General features: G+C 62.6%; 3 protein-coding genes across 5 annotated transcripts; 2 read left to right on the top strand and 1 right to left on the bottom strand.

The window, feature by feature from the left end:
* Positions 1 to 208: 208 nt before the first annotated feature.
* LOC138111033 (inner centromere protein-like) lies at positions 209 to 10,731 on the top strand. 3 transcript variants are annotated; one of them, XM_069016202.1, is made up of 20 exons: positions 209 to 298; positions 453 to 591; positions 744 to 854; positions 1,932 to 2,614; positions 3,560 to 3,611; positions 4,146 to 4,179; positions 4,426 to 4,525; positions 5,036 to 5,123; positions 5,616 to 5,751; positions 5,823 to 5,915; positions 6,025 to 6,036; positions 6,505 to 6,614; positions 6,743 to 6,854; positions 7,511 to 7,621; positions 7,849 to 7,970; positions 8,156 to 8,234; positions 9,014 to 9,115; positions 9,310 to 9,396; positions 9,938 to 10,094; positions 10,441 to 10,731. In XM_069016202.1, the coding sequence occupies exons 2-20, from the start codon at positions 461 to 463 to the stop codon at positions 10,626 to 10,628; spliced, it is 2,508 nt and encodes an 835-aa protein (XP_068872303.1). In that variant the 5' UTR covers positions 209 to 298; positions 453 to 460; the 3' UTR covers positions 10,629 to 10,731. The 3 variants fall into 3 exon arrangements, with proteins under 3 accessions (XP_068872303.1, XP_068872306.1, XP_068872302.1); XM_069016205.1 differs by having other exon boundaries at positions 741 to 854; positions 7,526 to 7,621; XM_069016201.1 differs by having other exon boundaries at positions 741 to 854.
* A 3,102-nt stretch (positions 10,732 to 13,833) lies between these two features.
* LRRC55 (leucine rich repeat containing 55) lies at positions 13,834 to 14,770 on the top strand. Its single transcript, XM_069018775.1, has 2 exons — positions 13,834 to 14,443; positions 14,535 to 14,770. The coding sequence occupies exons 1-2, from the start codon at positions 13,834 to 13,836 to the stop codon at positions 14,768 to 14,770; spliced, it is 846 nt and encodes a 281-aa protein (XP_068874876.1).
* Positions 14,771 to 19,626: 4,856 nt separating this feature from the next.
* Positions 19,627 to 21,028, bottom strand: APLNR (apelin receptor). The gene has a single exon (XM_069018773.1). The coding sequence runs from the start codon at positions 20,983 to 20,985 to the stop codon at positions 19,870 to 19,872; it is 1,116 nt and encodes a 371-aa protein (XP_068874874.1). The 5' UTR covers positions 20,986 to 21,028; the 3' UTR covers positions 19,627 to 19,869.
* Between the last annotated feature and the right edge of the window lie 877 nt (positions 21,029 to 21,905).

Genomic DNA, 21,905 nt, shown 5'->3' with positions numbered 1-21,905 from the left:
CCGCTCTGCTTGCCCGTCTCTATGCTGCTGGAGGACTCAGCTCGGAAGGCGGGGCTTGAGGAGGCGGGCCCATAGCCGGTCTCTTTAATAGCTGGGGGGGTGACGGACGGGCGCTGTGACCAATAAGAGACCAGAGATTGGGAGATGCGCGCTGTGATTGGCGGAGGCCGGGGATAACTTCGGGGTGGGACGGGAGGGACAGGGCTGTGCTGTGAGGGTGTGGTGAGCGGGCGAGGCGGCGGCGGCGGCAGAAGCAGCAGCAGCTCCAGGAGCAGCTCCAGCTCTGGTTAGGCGGCGAGTGAGTGCTCTGGAGGGTCCCCTGGGACCTCTACCCCAGCCTGTGTTTACGTTCCCTTCGTGCCCGGGAGCAGCCCGGTGCCCGCACCCCTCTTTCCCTCACTGAGGAGTGTCCTGAGTGCCCACCAGCCTCGTCCTCCCCTTCTGTGTTGTAGGCAAGGCGATGGCTGAGGGTCCCCAGCAGCTGCTGGAGGTGTGCCGGCTGAGGCTGTCCCGCTTCCTCTGCGATGCCCAGCACAAGCGCCTGGCCTGGCTGCGGGAGGTGGAGGAGCAGGGCATGAGGATGCTCAAGAGGTTGGGATTGCCCTGAGGGGACCCTTCTGTGCCCACCTGAGCTCCCAGCTGGGTGTGGGTGCGTTTGGGCCCCATCCTGCCCTTGTTTTGGGAGAATTGGTGTGGGCAGTGGGGGAAGCAATCTGTGCTCTGCCTCTTCTGCCTCGCAGTAGCTTCAGGGATGAGCCCATGCTCTTGCCCAAAACGCCGTCGCAGAGGAGGAAGCCCAGGAAAAGGCAGTCCTCCTGGATGAGGGAAGAAAGCAAGGAGCTGAGCAGGAGGAGGTGGGTGGGTCAGCTTGCTCTGGCTCTGCCTCATGGTGTTTGGATGGAGCAAAACAGTGCCTGCATTCCCTGAGTAATCCAAGGGGCACGTTGGGATTGATCACTGTTTGGATTCCGGTGACAGTCTGGGGTAAAGTTGGCTGCTTTCCTTCGCTTTTTTTTTTTTTTTCTGGTTAGAGTTAAAGAATAACAAACATTCTATTTTCTTGTCTGTTTAGATTCGGGGTTTGTCTCACTGGGTTTGGCTTTTGGCCTGAGGTTGCTGCTCCTGGTGTTCACCCCCTGTCCCTGTGTCAGTGCCTGGAAAACTTGGGAAAGGGATGTGTTCCCAGCACCATGTCTTGAGCTGGCATCCAGGGAGGCTCCAAGGGTTTCCCGAGGCGCTGAAGTGGAAATTCCAAATGATTTGCTTAGGCACCACCGCACTTTTAAAGCTGCCCAAACCTGATCCGTTGGTGTGTTAGGGCACTAAAATCGTGCTAACCGTGGTGAAGAGCCCACAGGAGGAAGAGTTAGAGCTGGGAGACTGTCAGGAAGCAGACAGGGAGGGTGGGGAGAGCAGCAGGAATAGCGGGAGCGTGGGAGGTTTGTGTGTGTGCGAGGGAGGGCGGGAGAAGCAGCGCTGCGGATGGCAGCGGGGAGAGCTCTGGGCCCTGCTCTGGGTGCTCAGGTCACGCCTTCTGCAGGGGAGCAGCCCAGCTAACTCCTGTTTGTGTTCTCCCTCGCTTCAACTTGGCCTGGGAAGCTGTGCTGCTGCAGCCAGGCCCGTCAGCAGGAAGGTGACCCACCGTGTGTCCCTCTGCAGGCGCTGCTCCCAGGCTGGGGGTTAAACCCAGCTCTTGGCCCAGGGCTAAGCACAGCTTTCCCACTCCCATTTCTCCATGCCTGACTTTGGATACCCAGCCTGGGCTGTGTCCGTGGGCCTCTCCCCAGGGATAGGATGGGCTGTGAGGGGGAACGGTGCAGTGGAGAAGCCAGCAGCAGCTTCTCTTTAACACAGTCTGCTTTTTCCCTCTAAAGCTTATTTGGGAGCAGACGACTCCTTCATCACTTCCTTTGAAATTCTTCTCCTTTAAGGTTGTCCCGAAGGAGGAGTGGTGTCAAGCTGCTGTCTTTCAGTCTGAATTCCCAGCGGTGCCTGAGCCAGGAGCAGCCCCGCAGCCCTGGCTGTGAGGGGCAGGATGGATCCGTGCCCGGCTGTGCTCCGGGACCTCAGGCTGGCATCGCACCCCAGCTCCCGGCTCTGCCCGGGAAGCAGCCTGTGGAAGCACGTGTTCCCGTGGCAGATCTGGGTTGCCAGGAGTGTCCCCAGGGCGCTGCTGGGGGTGTTGCAGCCCCTCCAGCGGTTTTGGGCGAGCAGCCGCCTCCTGAGGGCGACGCAGTGGCCGAGCTGCAGGAGGTCCCTGGGATCCCGGCTGAGCAGCCAGGGAGGGATGGAGAGCAGGAGCCCGGGAGAGCCAGCACCTCCACTCCCAAGGCCGCTCGGAATGGCGATCCTGCTGCGCTCCAGGGAGATGGATCTCCCCAAGGCCTCGAGACGCTGCTCTTCCAGGAGTCCCCCGGGAAAAGCGCGACAGAGCAATCCAGGACGCGGCGCCGGAGCGGGGTGGGTGCCCCCCGCAGGAGCCGCAGGGCTTCCCTGGCGGCAAAATGCTCCCTGGCCAGCAGGAGGGAGAACATGATCCGGAGATCCATCGGCAGGGCCATGGCCAGGAAGGCAGCGGCGCGAGAGTCCTCCTCGGCCTCCAGCAGAGTGAGCTGTGAGTCCCTGCGCCGCTTCCATGCGGGAATGGAGTGGTGTGGAGCGGCTCGTCCCTGGCTCCGGCTCCCCCACGTCTCCCTGTCCTCGTGGGCTCCTGGGGTTTTGCTGCAGCGGGTGGAGGCTGGGGTGCGGGTGGAGTTGGGGTCCGCGGGCTGGGAGTGGGCAGAAAGCGCCGTTGTGGAAGGGAGAGCGTGGCCAGGCTGGTTCCAGCCGCGTGTGCCTGTGGATCGGGAGAGACTGCTGCGTTCCCTGGGGAAGGGCTTTAATTTATGGCATCTGCCAGCTCTCCAAACAATCGATTGGGCTGAAAGTGCAGCCCTGAAGTGAGGCTGAAATGGGCAGGGGAGCTCAGATGCTTTTTGGGGGAGGATAGAGACTCAAACTAGCTGTGTCACCAGAGGAACAGGGATCAGGAGCCCAGGCTGTTCCTGGTAGCTCTGAATCCCTCGTATCCTCCACTCCTGCTGCTCCTGGCAGGGTTTGGCTGTTGGGGCTTTCCAAAACCATTGCCGCTGTGGCGGAGCATGGAGGCCTCTGGAATTCAGCTTTGTCAGCCTTGAGTCACGCCGTATCCAGGCATTTGTTATAACACTTGGAGCGAAGGGGTGTGATGGGGGGGTGGAAGGAGTCTGGAATCAGCCCGAACCCCCTGGATCCCCGCACCCAAGCCTGCAGGGAGGCAGGAGCTGCAGCCAATGGCCTGGGAGTGCTGGCTGTGACACAGGCAGCTGGAGCAGGCTGCAGGCAGCAGAGCTGCTGCCTTGGTGCTCTGCCTTCCCAGCCCACTCCAGCTTCAGTGGCACTTGAGGGAGGTGCGGTGCTGGTGGGGAAAGCTGAGCAATCCGTGTTCCTGGGAGGAGGCCTGAGCTCCTCCATGCGCACTCTGTGGCTGTTGGGAGCCTGGGAGTGAAATCCCCAGCCCCACTTAGGCTTTCCTCTCCAGGTCACAGCTCCTTGGAGGCTTTTGTGGAAGAAGATGCCACCAGCAGCGCAAGGTGAGGCAGGTGGGAAGGGATCCCAGAATTCCCTGTGAGGACACTCTCCAGGTGGCTTTTCTGTCACAGATTTTGTCAGGGACTGCTCAGGTGTTGCTGTCACCTGGGGCTGGATGAGATTTCATGTTGTGCTGCTCAGGCACAGTGAGATGAAGTCCTTCACTGGGGTGGGCGGTAGTGTGTCCTGGGGTTCCTGGAATTCCTGGCTGCCACTAGCCCCAGGATGCTGGTGGTCAGTCAGGTCTGCTCTGGCTGCAGAGGGGACAGGTAAGGAAGGGACAGCACAAGGCTGCTGCAGCTCCCTCCTTACCCGCTGCTGGGGCCGAAGCTGGTCATGGGGTGTTCAGCAGCACATTGGGACAGCCCCTCAGAGGACTTTGCAGCCCACCCTTGGTGTGCCTGGCTGGAACAGCCTCTGGATGTGCTTAGGAACCTGCACCTCCCTTGGGGTCCCATATGCTGCCTCCATCACCAGTAACTCACCTTCAGAGAGAATTCAAGTTATTTAAGTTGGGGGTTTTTTTCCCTTTACAGGCCTGAGCTGGAGCCAAATTCCCCCAGGGAAAAGGTGAGTTCCAAGGAACAACGCTCAGGCTGTGTGGATGCCTTCTTGCTGAGTCAGCACCTTTGCTCAGGCTGTCACTGGATGCAGGGATGTGGCCAGTGTCCCAAAATGAGCCAGCACAGCCCTTGCTGGGAGGGGAAATGGACCCTATCCGAGCAAGCAGCTGGCTTTTCCAGGGCAGCAGGTCCCTGGGAGCCTTGTTCTTGGGAGGAGCTATGCTAAGGGAATGCTTGTCCCCTTTCCCTGCAGGCTCCCGGAGATGCCCTCGTTCCAAGCACAAGTCCCCAAGCTGCCAGCCCTCCTGCACAGCACCTGTCCCCTCTGGGGCAGCAGGCAGGGAATGCTGCAGGTAACTTCACGTGCTCGTGCTTTCCTTGCATGCAACCCTCAGCACACACCGACCTAGGGGTCGGGGGGGAATTCCTGGGAAATGTGGGATTTGTGTTGAAACAGAACCAGTTCTGGCCACTCAGGGAAGTTTTCCAGGTGAAGCTTGCGCCTCCTGAAGAGGTGGCACCAGTTAGGTGGGCAAGGACACATAAATGTGTCCAAGCCGTGGGACAAACACTGCCCTGTCCAGCTTCAGTCTGTGCAGTGACTGAGTGGGGACATTGGGGAAGGAGCTCCTGGAGCTGGAATCTTCCACAGAACGTCACGCCCTTTCCCTCTGGGGTCATGTTACATGAAGACTTAGAGGTCCTGATTATTTTCTGTGCCTCTGAAGAAGGAGGAGGAGTTGGGTGGGGTTTTTGTTCCCTGTAGGAGCTGCAGGAGCTGACAAGCAGCTGGAGTGGAGGGAAGAGTCCCTGGAGGGAGCTGGATGCCTCCCATGTGGCACTGACTGCAGGTTTCTCCACAGGAAGCCATGTAAATCCTAACAGTGAGCCCCAGAAGAGCCAGGAACAGCCCCACTGTGCCAAGTCCCAGGAGAATCCCTCCCGCATGTGGTAGGAGACCCTGCAAGGAGCAGGGATGAGCCAGGGTCTGGAGGGACTCAGGTTTAGCATTTTAAGTCATTTGTGTTAAAAAGGGGTGCGTTTCCCTGCCTTCCCCTTCCAGCAGCTCTGAAATCTCCTTTGGCTGGATGCTGTCTCCTGGAGGTCCCTTTGTGACTTGTGGAGCCTTGCTTGGGGCTGGGGCTGGTGTGGGGAGGAGCACCGGAGGTCCTGCACAGACCAGCAGAGGAGCCCCATCACAGTTAGCTCAGAGCTAGGTGTCCACTCCAAGGGCTCCTGAGGGGGTGGTCAGGGAGCGAGTGACTGACCTGGTTATATTTGTCTGTGTGAGTGTCTGGAATGCCTGACCTGACTCCCAGAACACCTGAGGTGTCTCCTCACTGCGTGTTCCTGGGCAGGTTTTGGGGGAAGTGTAAAGCAGCCAGTAAATCCCTCTGGGGAGTGTGACAGCCACTTCATGTCCCTCCTGCTAATTGCCACCAGGGTGAGAGGCTGCAAGCAAGCCCTGGGTGTCCTGTGGCACGGGCAGCAGCCGGGGGGCCAGCCCTTTTCCCCCTTGGATGAGAAGCACAAGGCCTCGGCAAACCAGGCTCCGTCGTCCCCCTCTCCGTCCAGCAAGGTGAGTGGTGCCACAGCCCTGTGCCCCCTGTCCCAGGCAGGCCCTGAGCTCCCTCCCTTCTCTCTCCTCAGGCTGTCAGGCCACTGAAGAACTTCCTGCAGGGACAAGGGGGTGGCATCAAGGACTTCATCAAGCGCAGCACTGCCACCCGGCCCAACCTGAAGGTGCATTGTGTCGGGGCAGGGGAGGAGAACGGGCTGCATGTGCTGGGAAGGGGAGTTCTGGTGTTGCTTCCAAACCTTTAATTGTGTTCTTGATGTCCTTTCTCTGCAGGGAGACTTTGTTGTAAGTATGACACCTTATCTGTGGGGCTGGACACACTGACCACGCTCTCCCCTCACGCCAGCGTCCATCAGCCCTCTGGCCACATCGGTGGTGAGGTGACAGGATCTCTGTGCAGGTGTGTTCTGCTGGGACTGGGCACTGCTGGGAGCTTCTGGCCTCTGAGCCAGGCTGCTCTGTTCTCCCTCTCCACCATTCTCCCAGCTCCTGGGACAGGTGGTCACCTACAGCAGGGGTGTGCTGTTCTTTTCTAAATATATTCTCTGAAGCTGAAGGATGGAGGTTTTTCCCTCCTGTAGCTCTGCTTGCATTGGATAATCCCTGTTGCCGAGTCTGTGTTGTCTCCCCTTCTGCTCCCTCCCCATCCTGGTGTCCAGGTGAATGATTCCAACAGTGACTGCGTGTACCAGGCTGCCTGAGGGGGGACACAGCCCCCAGCACCTGGTACAGTCTGAACCCTTCTCCCTTCAGGAGAAGGAGAGGCAGAGACTGGAGAACCTCCGCAAGAAGCAGGAGGCTGAGGAACAGAGGAAGAAGAAAGTGGAGGAGGAGAAGAGACGGCGTCAGGCAGAAATGAAGCAGTGAGTTGGGCCCCTTTCCCCCGGCTCTTTCCCTGGTCAGCACAGACTTGCCTCGTGCCTCCCACTTGGAATGAGCACTCTGGGAGCAGGCAGAGCTAACGGGCCCCTCTTGCCCACGCGCCGCCCAGGAAGAGGGAAGAGCGCCTGAGGAAGGCCCTGCAGGCTCGGGAGCGCGCGGAGCAGATGGAGGAGAAGAAGAAAAGGCGGATGGAGCAGAAGATCCTGCAGAGTGATGAGAAGGTGAGAAGGCTGAGTGGGCTTTGGGCCTCTCCCAGAGCTGTGAGACCAGGAGGTGCGAGCAGGGCACTGGCAAGGTCTGTGCATGCCAGAATCCCTCCTGACAAGGGGAGGCTTTTGTTCTCCATCCCTGTGCATGTTCCTGTTGGGACAGGCCCTGTTCCCACCGCTGTGCGTTCGGGGAACATGGCAGCCCCTGCCTGCCCAGGGCACAGCCCTGCAGGTGGCAGCCTCACCGGGCCCATGTGCTCGGACTGGAGTGTGACTCAGCTGGGGGTGCATTTGGGTCAGGTTTGGGTTTCAGAGCCTGACCTGGCCCCTTTTTGGGGGGCAGGCTGGGCTGGTGGCCACATGCCAGTGCTGCTGCTGTGTTATGGCTGTGAAGGGCTGAGGCAGCTGTGCCTGGGGGCCCGGAGCCTGAGCAGTCTCTGGGTGCTCGTTTTGGGCTGGTCTGAGGAGACCTTTGGAAAGGGTCAGCCTTGGAAAACAAGGAGTCATGTTCCTTTTGGCCCTTCCCAAACCCTGAACGGACAAAAGCCCTCCCACTGCTGGGTGCTGGGTCCTCCTGAGGGCCTGGGATATCCCAAGCTCCAGACCTGCCTCCAAGGCTGTGAGGTGTGTCCTTGGAGTGGTGGAGCCGACAGGTGAGGCTTTCCCAGGTGCACATCTCACAGGTGAGGGAAGAGAAGGTGGCAGAGGAGCGGAGCAAGAGGAAAACATCCAGGAAACACGGGGAAGCGGAGGCACGGAAGCAGAAAGCACTGAGAGGGGTAAGAGCAACTCGGGGCCCTCCTGCACATGGAAAAGGACAGGGGTAGCAGGGACCTGCTGTGCTGGTGTGGCTGGTGGGACAGGGACAGGTCACCCCCTGCTTCTACAGTGATTTTGGGGTCTGGGCTGCCAGATCTCTGTCCAGGCAGCTGAGGTTGGGTTGGGACAGAAGGGAGGCAAGTCCTGGCTGCTGGAGGTTTAGGGGGTTTTCCTCTTGCTTCCTCAGGAGGAAAACGAGCAGCAAGAACCTCTGCAGAGAAGAGAGGATGAGGGGAAGGAAAGAGGGAAGAAAGTCTTGGAACTGAAGAACCTTCTGGAGCAGCAACAGCTGGGACAAGCAAAGGAGAGGTGTGAGCTGGTGCCTGTCCTGGAGCAGGGAGCTGGCCACGGGCAGGGGGAAGCAGTGGATGTAAACGTGGTGTTGGAACTGGGCTCTGGGGCTGCCTGGAGGTCTGAGGGCAGGAGCAGGAGGCTGTGAGAGGGTGAGGGACAGATGGATGTATTCCCCTCTCTAAATTCTCTCTTTTCCCCAGGGATCCCAAGCAGCGAGGGAGGGAGAAGCCCCCCCAAGCACAGCGGGAGCCAGCGGCGTTGGCTGGCAAGGCCACCAAGGTGGGCTTGGAGTGTCCTGGGATCAGCCTCTCTGCAGCACGCAGGCTGGGTTCAGGGTCGGGTTTTTTCCACGTGCTGTGCTGCTGGGATGTTGTTTAGAGGATCAAGTGCAGTAACACGGATGACTTACTGTACAGAGGCTCTGTGCAGGAGCAAGCCAAGGGCTGGGGGTTCCCTGGCTGGCAGGTGAGCCCTCAGCCATGAAATGGCACTTGGAAGAACACCCCAAAGAACACTCACTGATCCTGAAATGAATATGGAAATTAGAGATCTATTCATGTCTTCCTGCCACATTTCCTCACCAGGCCCAAAGGATGCGACCCCCAAACCAAACCTCAGCTGCCCCATGGCTCTGTGTCACTTCATTTGCACTCACACAAAGAGTGTTGGTGCTTAAAGTCAGGGTTGTTGTCTCAGAATATCACAGTAACATTTGCTTTCACTCTCTGCTCTTAAATTCATTGCTTCATTAGTGAAAAATCAATGCCCCAAAAGGTTCTTCCTCTTCAGGATCGATTCTTCCTCCTCTGTGGTCCCCTGCTGTACTCCTTCCCTCAGTTCCTGGTACTTGGACTCTTTTGTGCTGTATAAATTTAATTTAAGGTCTGAATTGTCCCCGTGCTGCCAGCAGCTGGGCCAGAATGAGCCTGGCAAAGCTTTTCCAGGCAGGAGAAAATGGAAGTAGAACTCCAAGTGCTGAGCAGCACAGGAGGGGAAACTGGGAGGAGTGGTTTGGGTCAAAAAGGAACTTGAGAAGTGAATTTTTTTCCCTTTATTAGGGGAAAGAGAGTCCCAAAGAGCTGCCCCTTGGGCCGGAGAAAAGATATGAACCACCACAATCCTTTTTCCCAGCTCTTAACATCTGGCTCCAAGCAGAGAGGGTGAGTGTGGGGCTCCAGAGAGCCGGGCTGGACCCGAGCAGAGACAGGAGTGGCTTTATCTGGGGGTCTTGGATTTGGGGTTGTTACTGCAGAAGAAGCCGCAGGGGCACTGAGGGCTGGGTGTTGCCAGAGCTGCTGAGAACACAGCTCTGTTCCGTGTGAGCGAGCAGTGACTGAATTCCCGCGTCTTACAGGGGGCAGACGGGCAGCAGCGGCTGGGAGAGCAGCAAAAACCCCTCCAAGCAGCAGCCCCGGGGACGCAGCCGAGCGAAGCCGTCACGGTGAGCCCTGGCCCCGGCACAGCCCTCAGGTGGCCCCCGCCTGCTGTGGCTACTTGGCCCCCGCGGCTCGGAGCCACCGCAGCGCTCGGCGCCGGGGGTCCGACGGGAAAACAAGTGGTCGGTGACGGGAAAGATGTTGGAAGCGGCCGCAGGAGGGCCCTGGGCAGCCGCTGCGGAGCCGTTCCCGGGCAGAGCGGCGGCGAAGCTGCTCGGAGCCGGGAGGGAACGCTGCCGCCGCCGGGAGTCTGCCCTGGGGCTGGGGGCTCCAGCCGCGCTGTGTCAGAGCTCCCGCGAGGGAAAGCCGACTGTGTGGGGAGGGTTCGGGTGTAGAGTTGAGTGCTGGGACACGCACAGTGTGCCTTTCCCAGGCTTTTCCACGGAAGACGGGAGGGGAGGGAGCGTTAAGAGCGGGCGTCGAGGCGCGGAGCCTGGTGACTGTTTTGTGGTGGTTCAGCATTTGAGCACTGTGGGGCTCTGGCGGCCATCCCAGCCGTGGCAGTGCTGCTTCCCTTGCTCGTGACACTGCTCTGTTTGGTTTCAGGAATCCCTCTCCACCTCCTGCCTCCAGTCCCCGCAGGGTGCTCAGGAACCAGGCTCTCCCCTGGCTGATGAGAACAGCTACGGGCTGGATCTGAACAGCGACGACTCCACCGATGATGAGAGCAACCCTCGGAAGCCCATCCCTGCCTGGGCCGATGGTAGGTGCCAGCTCTGGCCTGGCTTCCTTTCCCTCCTGCGCTGGAGCTCTCTAGCCTCGCTCGGAGCCACCCCAAAGCGCAGGCCAGGAGCGTGTGCACCTCTGGAAGCGCTGGCAGCCCCCAGCGCTGCGTGCTGAGGGGATCAGCACTGCTTCCCGGGCTGAGGTGAAACCAGAGTCCTCTCAGCGGGAAGGGGGGACAGCCCCAAATCCCCCAGGAGCAGCGAGCTGTGGTGGCTTTGGGTGATGTCGCACCGCTCCTGCACGGCTCGTGGGTTCTCAGAGGGAAGGGAAGGGCTTAGGCGGGGCCTGCATCCATGCGCGCGGTGTTCCCGTTGCTCCCGCAGGGGCGCAGCTCCAGCAGGCCATCGTGCACCAGTACTACCACCCGGTGGACGTGGACGCGCTGTTCGGGGCCATCCCCAGCCCCAGGCTGGAGCACATCTTCTACAAGAGCAAACCCCGCTACTTCAAGCGCACCAGCTCGGCCGTGTGGCACTCCCCGCCCGGCCCCTCCTGCACCTTCCAGAGCTGAGCCAAGGCACAGGAACGGGTCTCTAGGGACTGTGTCTTCTACTGTATTTATGATTTTAACTGTTCTTTCTTCTTTTGTACAGAAATAAAGTTGTTTAATAAAGTCCAACATGCAGTGGATGTGTCTCCTTTTTCGCACCCTGGTGGCTGCGGTGCCCTTGGCCTTGCAGAAATCACAGTTACTCCCCTGCAACCAGAGGTATTTTTTTATTCTGCCTCATTTCCTATTCACTTAGGCTATTCCCTCACACAAGGAAGCTTGGACCTTGGTGTAGGGAAGATCAGGCTTTTTAATCATCCTGAGGGGGTAATGTTTTTGTAACACTTTTTTTAATCTATTTACTACATTTATGTGTTTCTCTATCTTTACTATCTTAATGATCTACAATTCCTCTTCCTTCAACAATTCCTGTGCACTCAGCTTAGTCTGAGCCAGAATCTTCTTCCTGCTCTTGGAAAAATCTCCCTGGACACTTTAAGCAGTGGGTCATACCTCCTCACCTTTCTTTTCTAATGGAAAAAGGAAGCCCAGGCTCAGCTCTGGATCCTGTTTTGGCAGGATCAGTGTACAGCCTGTCTTGAGCAGGAGCTGGGGTCAGTTGGGAGCAGGGGCTTGGGAAGAGTGAGGGAGGGGAGGTTAGTGCTGCAGCTTTGCATCCCCCCCACCCTCAGCAGCAGAGCTGCACCCATCCTACTCCTTCCTTCCTCCTTTCCCAAGCCTGGATGCACAGGGAGTGACGGGAGCAGTGATGGATTCAAAGAGAAAAGGCTCTGGCTCTAAGGTAGATTTACGGAGCCAGAATCCCTGGAGCTGTCCTGCTACTCCTTCCACAAAAAGGGGCTGGAAGCACTTGGAGCGCTCACTCCTGGAGCCAGTGCTCACCCAAGGCAACTTGTGTCCCAGGAATACCTTTTGGAGGGAGGTGGGGCTGTGTAGGGGCTGCAGAGGTAACAGGGGCTGCGACAGCCAGGCTCCTTCCCGGCCCCGAGGGCAGCATCCAGCCGCTGGCTGCCTCAGGGCCGCTGCCCCACAGCCCCCTGTCCCCGTGGCCACCTCCACCGGGGCTTGGGTGAGGAGGATGCGAGCTCTGCTGCAGCCCAGCCCCAGCCAGGACAATTCCCCGGGTTCTCTGGTGCCAGAGGAGCCCGGAAGAGGGGGGGAGTGGGAAAAACCTCGGCGCCAACAGCTGCTGGCAGGGATGCGCTGGCAGGCTCCGGGCTGAGCGCTAATGAGGTGTCTGTGCTGCTGCTGGCTCTGCTCGGCTCCCGCAGCTCCTGGAGCCCGCTGGGAGCCCGGGCCTCGCGCTCCAGGAGCTCCCAGGAGCTCTCCGGGAGCCTGGAGCAGCTCTGGTTAATGCCACCCCAGGAGAGGCGGCTGTGCCGTCTGTCTGCCAGTGCCGCACCAGGGAGGCTCCATCCCATGGGATGTGGGGAGCAAAAGGCCCCCCCAGCACCGGCATCGGGCTGCCAGTGCCAGCTGGAAAAAGGAGCAGCTCCATGAAATCAGCAGGAGAGAATTAAGCAGGGATCCCCTAGACGTGGGCGGGCTGGCTGTGGAAGTGCCTCCTTCCTAGAAATGCTGGAGCCATGGTGTTGCAGCATTCCCAGAGCAAACCGTGGGCCTCCCTGTGCTCCCAAAGGGCCGTTCTCAGGTGGGAGGGGGCAGGCGGCTGACCCCGCCGTATCCCTCCAAACGGAGAAGGGAAAGGGAATGCTTCAGCTCGCGTGAAGCAAAGTAGTCCATGCCAGCCTGAGGCATTTTCCAGGGCTGTGAGCACAGCGGGAGCACAGGGCGGTGGCCGTGCCCCTTGGATCCCAGCGCTGCCTTTGGATCCTCGAGCTCCCCTTGGATCCCGGCTGCCTCGTTTCTCCCCTCTGCCGCCACGTCATCTGTTTCTGTTTTCAGCGCCTGGGAACCCCTGATTCACCCCATCCCGCGAGGATGCTTCCCGGGGCTGGGAGAGTGTGGGAGGGCTGGGGACCGGGGCAGGGGAGCAGGATGCCACCCCTCTTCCTGCTGCATCCCTACCGGGTGCCTGGGCCGTGCGGGTGCGGGTCCCCCGGCCCGGGCAGGAGGTCCCTGGGGCGGGGGCACCTCCGCCCGCCGCTGTCTCCCTGGCTCGGCGGCTCCGCATCCCGCTCTCCTGTTGCTCAGAGATGTGGAGGCAGTTGCTAAGAGACACCGACACGTCAGTATCTGGCCCTAAGGAAAAAAAGAGGAAAAAAAAAAAAAAAAAAAGAGACAGAGAAAGAGAGAGACAAGGGAGGACGAGGAGGAGGAGGGGAGGAAGGAGGTGGGGAAAGACCTGCTCCCATCGCCAGGCTCGCAGCAGCCTTGGCCGCCGCTGCCGGAGCCCAGCTCCCGACTTGACGGCCTCCGGGGTGTGGGCGGCCACCGGGGACCCCCCCGTCACCGTCCGGAGCCCCCCACATCACCACTCAGGAGGACCCCCCCATCACCGCAGGCAGCCAGGCCCTGCTCCCTCCCAGTGAGTACCCCGGGGCACGCCGGCCCCACCTCAGGGGTCGGGGGGCTGTGGGGATGGGGAGTGACCGGGGCAAGCTGGGCCGGTGGGAGAGGATGGAGCTGGGGGGTTGCGGGCGAGGGAGGATGGAGCCAGACACGGCCGGGTGGTGGGGGGCGAGGGCAGGCCTGGGGGGACCCCGGCGGGTGCTGGGAACGGGGATCTTCCCCCAGCAGAGAGGCGGGGAGGGTGTCCCTGGCACCGGGCTCAGCTCGTGGCGGTGGGGGGCTGGCGGGGGGCCCTGGAGCAGCACCTCTGCTCTGCCCACCACCAGCCAGGATGGGCTGGCCAAGGTCAGCAGGGCTGGGGGGCCCTTTCCTGCCTGAAATCCCCGGGGGATGCTTGGAGGAGTGGCCCTGGCCCGGGGGCCACGGGGAGGGTGTGGGTGCCCCAGAGGCCACCTCGGGCCGCAACAGCTGCGGCCCCCCCGGCGGGGCGTGTGGCCGGCACGGCTTCCCCGCGCTGCTCTTCCTCGCAGGCGGCTGCTGACGGCCCGACGCCGGCCCCGCCGCTGCCCCCGGAGGGCTCGGCGTTGCCCCCCGGATGCCGCCGGGATGCCGGGGACGTCGCTGTGACCGCCGCGAGCCCGGCCCCGCGGCCGGCCGCCGGCAGCGCTGGGCGTGAGCGAGCGGGCGGGCGGGATGGCCCCCGGCGCCCCGTGAGGGCCGCGGCCACGAGGCCATGCTGCTGGGCCCCTGGCTGGTGGCGGCGGCGGCGGCGGTGGCGGCGGCGGGCGCGGGCTGCCCGGTGCTGTGCAGCTGCCGCGGGCAGGCGGTGGACTGCAGCGGGCAGCGCCTCTTCTCCGTGCCCCCCGAGCTGCCGCTGGACACCGGCAACCTGAGCCTGGCCCACAACCGCATCGCCAGCATCCCGCCGGGCTACCTGGGCTGCTACGGGCAGCTGCGCGCCCTCGACCTGCGCAACAACTCGCTGGCCGCGCTGCCGGCCGGGCTGTTCCGCGGCGCCCGGCGCCTGGCGCACCTGGACCTCAGCTACAACAACTTCAGCCTGGTGCCCGCCGACATGTTCCGCGAGGCCAGCGCGCTGCTGCGCCTCGACCTCAGCCACAACCCGGGGCTGCGCCGCGTCCACCCCCAGGCCTTCCGCGGCCTGGCCCAGCTGCGCGAGCTGGACCTCAGCTACGGCGGCCTGGCCGCCCTCAGCCTCGACGCCCTGGAGGGGCTGCCCGGCCTGGTGGGGCTGCGCCTGGGGGGCAACCCCTGGCTCTGCGGCTGTGCCATGGAGCCCCTGCTCAAGTGGCTGCGGGGGCGCATCCAGCGCTGCTCCTCGGGTAGGTGCTGCCGGGACCTCCCCCCCCACCCCGTGCCCCGTCCCGTCCGGGGGGCCGGCGGCCGGGCTGACGCCATCCCTCCGTCCCGCAGATTCGCAGCAGGCGGAGTGCTGGGCTCCCCCTGAGCTGGCGGGGGCCCCGCTGCTGTCGCTGACCGAGGAGAGCTTCCAGGCCTGCCACCTCACGCTGACCCTCGACGACTATCTCTTCATCGCCTTCGTCGGCTTCGTCGTCTCCATCGCCTCGGTGGCCACCAACTTCCTGCTGGGCATCACGGCCAACTGCTGCCACCGCTGGAGCAAGGCCAGCGAGGACGAGGACGTTTAGGGACCGCCGCCGCCACCATCGCCGATAGACCCCCGCCCCGGCCACCCCCCGGCCCGGCCGCCCCCGCGGGGACACCAGACTGTGCCTTGTCCGCGTCCCCTCCCGCCGCCCCCCCGCGCCGGGGTGGCCCTCGAGACGCCGGGTTCACCAGGGGACAGCCCCGCTTCCTTTTGCCCCAAAGTGGGGAGTTTTTGCACCCCCCATCACCGTGAGCTTGGTCCCCCTCCTGTGCTGTTCCCACTGCCCAGGACTGGTTGAGGCAGCCACTTGGGAATCCCCTGGGAACCCCTCCACCTCTGCCCGGGAGAGACAGAGACCCCCGAGGCCTCTGTGTGCCTTGGGGACCGCAGCTGCTCTCCTGGGGGCACCGAGGAAATCCCCGCTTTCAGCCCCAAAGCAGCACCGCTGCAGCCCCCCCAAATCCTTCCCACGCTCTCCAGCCTCCCCAGAAATCCAGGGGGGCAGGAAGTGGTGCTGACGCCCAGCTCGGCACCACCGCTCCAGGGCATGCCTGCGCCTCGCTGGTGACGCCGGGATGCGCTGGGGCAGCACCGGGACCACCGAGCCTGGTGGTGGGATGGGCTGTGACATCTCCAGGGGATGGGATCTCCCAAGGATGGCCCCGTCCAGGGATTGCATCTCCCAGGGATGACTTCTCCCTCCTCTTCGGGGCCATACCGGGCGCCAGCATTGCCCACCCTGGGGGAGGGCTGGGAGGTGGAAGGAGCTCTAAAAAAGGGCAAAAAAAGAAAAAAAAAAGCAAAAAGCGGAAAGCCAACGAGACCCTCTGTCCAGCCGGGGCGGCCACGTCCCTAGTGCCGGTGTCACCTGTCCCTGGTGCCCACGTCACCCCGTCACTGTGGGAGCACATCAGGTGGGGATCGGGGCTTGGGGCTCAGGGCTGGGGTCGCCGGGGGGCTGCTTTGTCCCTTCCCCCGTCCCCCATGGAGGCTGAGTGCATGGGGGGAGGGGGTTGGTGTAACCCCAGCCCACCCCAAAAGGGCTCCGGCTGCACCCCAGCCCCAGCGCTGCCCCCGGGAAAGGGAACCTGACCTCTGCCTTCTCTGTTTTCTCTGGGTTTTTATTATTTTCCTTTCAGTGAGTCCAAGAACCGCCCCCCTGCTCCGCACCCCCTGCACCCCCCACAACTCCTGCACCCCCAGGCCAGCCACACGGGCACGGAGCATCCGCCTGCATCCCACCAGCTCCTTCCTCTGCCTCATCCTCACTCTTCTTTTTATATTTATATTTATGTTTTATTTTCCTTCTCTTTTGTTTCTTCTTGTCCTTTTATTTTATTATTTCTCCTTTCCTTTCCTTTCCTTTCCTTTCCTTTCCTTTCCTTTCCTTTCCTTTCCTTTCCTTTCCTTTCCTTTCCTTTCCTTTCCTTTCCTTTCCTTTCCTTTCCTTTCCTTTCCTTTCCTTTCCTCCCCTTGTCTTCTTAGATTTTCTTTTTTCTTTTCTTTTCTTTTCTTTTCTTTTCTTTTCTTTTCTTTTCTTTTCTTTTCTTTTCTTTTCTTTTCTTTTCTTTTCTTTTCTTTTTTCTTTTCCTCTTCTCTTCTCTTCTCTTCTCTTCTCTTCTTCTCTTCTCTTCTCTTCTCTTCTCTTCTCTTCTCTTCTCTTCTCTTCTCTTCTCTTCTCTTCTCTTCTCTTCTCTTCTCTTCTCTTCTCTTCTCTTCTCTTCTCTTCTTCCTTTTCTTCCCTTTCCCTTTTCCCTTTTCCTTTCCGTTTCTCTCTCTTCTCCCCCGACCCCGCTCTTTGTACGTTTTGTAACCGCGGGTTTTGTACCACGGGGCACTTTTTCAGCGCCAAACCTCGACAATAAAGAGCGTCAGCGCAGCCGGGGCCGGGACACGCGCGTGGCGGGGGGACACTGTGTGTGTGCGACAGGGACATGGGGGGACACTGCGTGTGTGTGTGACAGGGACATGCGTGTGACAGACACCGCCGTCCCGCAGCCTGCAGAAGGCATCAGCCGTGCTTTTCCCTCCGGCGCTTCCTGTTATTCCTCCGGCAGCATCTCCCGGCCCCGCGGGGCCCAGCTGTGGCCGCCGGCTCACCTCCGCGTCCCCCCCTCCCCGGGACCCCCTCCCGCGGGGGGGACGCGGGGCCCGTCCCGCCTGGCCGGAGCCCAGAGGTCGGGCAGCAGCTGTGCCGCGTCCGGCCGCGCCGGCGGCCCCGGGGGAGGGATGGGGGCAGCGGCCGGACAGTGGCCCCCAGCGCCCACCCCCAGCGCCCGGGGCACCCCCAAACCCTGGCAGTGCCCTGCCTGCCCTCCCGTATGTCCGTCCATCCACCCCTCTTTCCGTGCACCCATCTTTCCTTCCCTCCCAACACTTCCAGCCGTCCACCCACCCGTCCAATCCCACCTCCCATCCCAAACCTCCCCCCCACCCAAATTGTCCCCCCGCCTTGTTTTCCACCCCTTTTCCTCTCTCCGTCCTCCCCCTCGGTCCCCTCCTCGGTCCTGCAGGGTCACCCTCGGGGGTCCCCTCACCCGGGGCCGGACCGGCCCCCCAAGGGTGTCGGGTGGGTCACCCAGGACTCGGCACGGTGGGGACACGCCGAGGCAGGCACCGCCCCGAAATGTCACCCCCGGCAGCCGCCGCCCCCACCCCACAGTGACAAAAGTTTCTGAGCCCTGAGTGCGGTGGCAAAGCTTTCCCGCGGCTTTGACAAATGCGCGTTTTCCCGGCACAAACGGGAGCTGAGCCCCCCCACCCACGCGGGTCCCCCCCTCCGTTTGCTTTGGGGCGGGAGGTGTGAAGGAGCCCGAGCCGGGCTGTAAACACGGAGGTCACTTCAAAGGGGACGCCCGGGGACATCCTTAGCACCACCAGATTATTTCGGCACCCCCGGGCGGGATGCGAGGCGGGGGGAGATCGCGGAGGGGGGGGTGAACATCCCGTTTGGCAGCTTGGAAAAGCGGACGGGGGGGCTCCCGGGGGCGGGGGAAGCTGTCCCTGTCCCCAGCCCTGGTGCATCCATCCCCCCCGGAGCCCACTTTTACTCCCTGCGCGGAACAATCTCTGTTTTCCCGGTGTCACGTTCCCGCCACCGCCGTCTGGGGACCCCCGGCCGTGCCCTCCGGCTCAGTTGGGACCCGCAGCGCTCCCAAGGCATCACATTTTGGGGTTTAAGGGCCCCCAGGCTCCCCTGAGGATCACACCCACTCCCCGGCCATCCTTTCCAAGAATGGTCCCCATCCCCCCGTGCCCGCTGTCCCCCCTCTATCTTCCCTCCTCATCTTCCCCAGGCACTCTCAGGAAGGCAACACCTTCCTTATCTTCTTCCGACGGGTGGTCCGGCCCTGCTGTCCCTCGCCCCCGGCTCCGGCCTTGTTATTTTCTGTAGTGTCCCTGCATTTCTCCCCAGAGACTCCTCAACCAAACATTTCCCTCCTGGAAGGGAAAGGGAAATCTCAAGGACGCGCATAGAAAGTCGGCAGCTCCGTCTCCGCTGGCCGGGTGCCTGCGGCCATTTCCGCACCGGACGGGGGGAAACAGCAACCCCGACACCCCCATGGTGCTGGCCTGCTTGGGGGTGGTGGAGGGATGGAGGGACAGGGGGAGACATGGAGAGAGGGAGGGAAAGGAGGATGGAGGGATGGGCAAAGGGAGAGAGAAGGAAAAAATCATTGGATCCTCGAGGCTGGAAGAGACCTTTAAGATCAAGCCCAACCATCAGCCCCAGCACTGCCCCTGTAACCCCAAAACCATTAAACCATGGATGGATGGATGGATGGATGGATGGAGGAAGGGACTGCTGGACTGATGGATGGACAGCTGGATTGACAGATGGCTGGGTGGTATCCAGGGGTCTCTCCAGGCTGAGGGAGCCTGGATGGCGCTGGAATGTAAACACACTTCGGGACGCGTCCTTGGATGCAGCATTCCCCCTCCTCAAGCTCCCCCAGCCCTTAGACCAAACCAGATCCCTTGAGAAACTCCCCAAAACGCCCAAGGGGGCTCCCGCCCCTCCAGGTGGGAGTTTGTGCCGTCCCCAGCCCCCTGGCCGCCCCCTCCCTTCCCTCTCTTTGGACAAAGGACTGTCCGCACCCGGGGGGACCCCGGGCGGTGGCCCCCAAACACGGTGGGGGCCGGCAGGAAGGTGGAGGCAGCTCCCTCGACGGGAAGCATCCCGAGGAACCCAGTAATGATCCCGCATCCTTTCCAAGCGAGAACAAAGCCTGAGGAGACAGGATAGTTCATCACCGATAAATGAAGGATGTAAATAGCAAATAGGGGGAAGATTTATTTCGAGCAGAGCCTCAGGAAGCGGCGGGGGCTGGGGTGGTGGGGGGGAAATGGGACAGGAGCCATTTGGTGGTTCATCTAAATCCTGGTTGGGGTGAGCCGGGGTCCTGCCCGGTGCCCAAACCTCCCATCCATGCCCAGGGGGTCCCGTGTCCCCATCCCTCAGCTTTGGGTGTTTCCCAGCGCCAGGTCCCGTTTCCACGCCCGGGTGAGTCACCCAGCGCTCGTCCCAGCCTCAGATAAGGATAAAAGCCCCAAAATGGGATTTGGTGGGACGGGGCTGCCGCCTGATACAATCAGAGCTGGGGGGCTGGGGCGGGCAGGTGCCGCGGGGGTCAAACACCCCCATCCCGGTGCTGCCGTGCTCCGAAGGGTTGGGAAGGGGGTTTTCCCGCATTTCCCAAAGTGTTGCTGAGGAAGAGACCGGGAGAATCTGTCCCAGGCAGGGACCCCCACAGAGTGCACACCTCCCCCACCTCCCCGCACCGCGCCCTCGCTCACGGACGCCCCAAAACCCAGCCGTGCCCCCACCCCTCCATCCTCCCTTCCACCTCACCCCGACAGCCCCCCGAGGGAACTGCGCACACCCTGCTCCTTTTTTAACCAAAATTCATTTATTTGTCACAAAACACAAAGCCCTGGGGGTGCCGGGGGAGCCGCCCCCGCCTGAGCCCACAGGGGCTCCTCCCCGGCTGTGCCTCAGTTTCCCCTTCCCGCGAGCAGGGCTTTCCAGCGGGGGATCCCCAAAGCAAGCCAGGCTTTGGGGCGAGGCGGAGGTGGCGGGGTCCCCCCCGAGGAGACCAGCTCGGGGGGCGCCGGGGGCGGTCAGGGGACGGGGGGGGCTCAGGCGCGGAAGAGCGTCTCCTGGGTGGCGGGGTCCAGCTTGCCCCCCGGGCCGGGGCCCCCCTTGCCGCCGGGGGGGTGGCTGTGGCCCGAGGAGTAGCTGGCGGAGCGCTCGGGGCCGGGGCCGGGGGTCCGGCAGCAGAGGAGGGCGGCGCAGGCGTGGCGGAAGCGGGGGTCGAAGAAGGCGTAGAGGAAGGGGTTGAGGCAGCTGTTGATGTAGGCGATGCCGGTGCAGTAGGGATGGAGGTTGTTGAGGAAGGTGTGGAGGGCGCAGGACCAGGGCAGCACCTCCAGGTCCATCAGCACGTAGAGGGTCTTGACCAGGTGGAAGGGCAGCCAGCAGCCCCCGAAGGCGGCCACCAGCACCGTGATGATGGTGAGCAGGCGCTTGCGCTTGCGGGGCCCCTCGGCCCGCTCCCGGCGGAAGTGAGTGGCCACGGTGCGGGCGATGAAGAAGTAGCAGGTCAGCATCACGGCGAAGGGGGCCACGAAGCCCAGCGCGGTGGAGGAGAGCCCCAGCCCCACCTCCCAGGCGCCCTCCGTCCCCTGCGCTGCCAGGTCCCCGTAGTCCATGTAGCAGGTGATCTTGGTGTCCCCGCCGAGGGCAGCCGCCCGCCGCAGCACCAGGGCGGGCAGGGCCAGCAGGGCCGCCAGCAGCCACAGGGCCACGGTGGCCACCAGCCCGCTGACCCGCGAGCGCAGCTTGGCAGTGGCCAGCGGCCGGACGATGGCCAGGTAGCGGTCGAAGCTGAGGCCGGTCAGGCAGAAGACGCTGGCGTACATGTTGACGAACACCAGGTAGCTGCTGACCTTGCAGGCGGCCGTGCCGAAGGGCCAGTGGTAGCCCAGCCAGGCGTAGGCGGCCCAGAGGGGCAGGGTGACCACGAAGGTGAGGTCGGCCACGGCCAGGTTGGCGATGAAGGTGTCGGCCGAGCGCCGGCGGTCGCGGCCGCCCTTGAAGACGGTCCAGAGGACCAGCCCGTTGCCGGTGGTGCCCAGCAGGAAGACCAGCAGGTAGATGGTGGGCAGCAGGGCCAGCGAGGGGCCCCACTCCGCGTACTCGCAGTCCGTGTCGTTGTCGAAGCCGTAGGTGTAGGAGTCCGCCGCCTCCTCCATCCCGGCGCTGGGCTCCGCTCGGCTCAGCTCATCCCGGGCTCACCCGCTCCTCCGGCCCCTGAGCCGCCGGCGAATCCCACCGCGTTACCTCCCCTTCCTCCTCCTCCCCGCCCTCCTCCCGGAGGGGACGGACAGCACAGGGCGGGAGGCAGGGCCGGGCAGGAGCCCCCGTGGGAAACTTCACAGCTCCCCCCAGCTCCATCTGGCTCCTTCCCGGGGGGCTTCACCGAGCTCTCACCCGCGTGTCAACGCGCCGACCCCCGAGATAACCCCGGCCCCGCCACGCCCGCGGGGTTCGGTCGCCCACCACGACGGCGTCCGGTGCGGGGGCTCAGGGACGAGGGGGGCTTCGGGGGTCTGCCAGCATTTGGGGTTTCACCTCGGGGCGCCGCATTCAGTGTCACGCACCGGGGGCTGCCTTTCGCACGGGCAGCCTCACGCCGGGCCCTTGGCGGCGGGGGGTCGCGCTGGGGGGGTGGTGTCGCATTTGGGGGTGTGGTGTCACATTTGGGGGGGTGGTGTCACATTTGGGGGGGTGGTGTCGCGCTGGGGGGAGTCGCACGGGGCGGGGGTGCATTTGGCATCTTGCATTTGGCACTCGGGGCTCCCCGGTTTGCTCCCAGCTTTGCGGCGCTGTGTGCACACCGCGCTGGCTCCGCGGGGTCCGCCAGCGCCGGGGGCCCGCTTTGAGCACAACATGGCGAGGAGATTTATACATTTACCAAAAATCCGGGGCGGGGAGGGGGGCTTTGGGACCCCCCACGCCGTAAAAAGGCCATTTCAGGGCAGCCGCCACCGGAGCCCTCGGTGCATCCCAGCTCCGCGGGTCGGTCACGGAGCCGGACGCCGCAGCGCTGAGCCGAGAGAGAACAAACTTCCCTCCACCCCACAAATAAATACTGGGGGGAGGCGGGAGGGAA

Source organism: Aphelocoma coerulescens, chromosome 5, assembly GCF_041296385.1.
Source record: "Aphelocoma coerulescens isolate FSJ_1873_10779 chromosome 5, UR_Acoe_1.0, whole genome shotgun sequence".
NCBI classification, from domain to species: domain Eukaryota; kingdom Metazoa; phylum Chordata; class Aves; order Passeriformes; family Corvidae; genus Aphelocoma; species Aphelocoma coerulescens.
Note: the sequence above shows the minus strand (reverse complement) of the source record. Positions and strands in the feature narration are given on the sequence as shown.

Bases quoted from the DNA above. Each gene is read 5' to 3' on its own strand.
- LOC138111033 (XM_069016201.1), top strand. From the start codon at position 461: ATGGCTGAGGGTCCCCAGCAGCTGCTGGAGGTGTGCCGGCTGAGGCTG. The intron at 7,971-8,155 runs GTGTGAGCTGGT...TCTTTTCCCCAG, and splicing joins CTGGGACAAGCAAAGGAGAG to GGATCCCAAGCAGCGAGGGA. The intron at 10,095-10,440 runs GTAGGTGCCAGC...TTGCTCCCGCAG, and splicing joins CATCCCTGCCTGGGCCGATG to GGGCGCAGCTCCAGCAGGCC.
- LRRC55 (XM_069018775.1), top strand. From the start codon at position 13,834: ATGCTGCTGGGCCCCTGGCTGGTGGCGGCGGCGGCGGCGGTGGCGGCG. The intron at 14,444-14,534 runs GTAGGTGCTGCC...TCCGTCCCGCAG, and splicing joins CATCCAGCGCTGCTCCTCGG to ATTCGCAGCAGGCGGAGTGC.
- APLNR (XM_069018773.1), bottom strand. From the start codon at position 20,985: ATGGAGGAGGCGGCGGACTCCTACACCTACGGCTTCGACAACGACACG.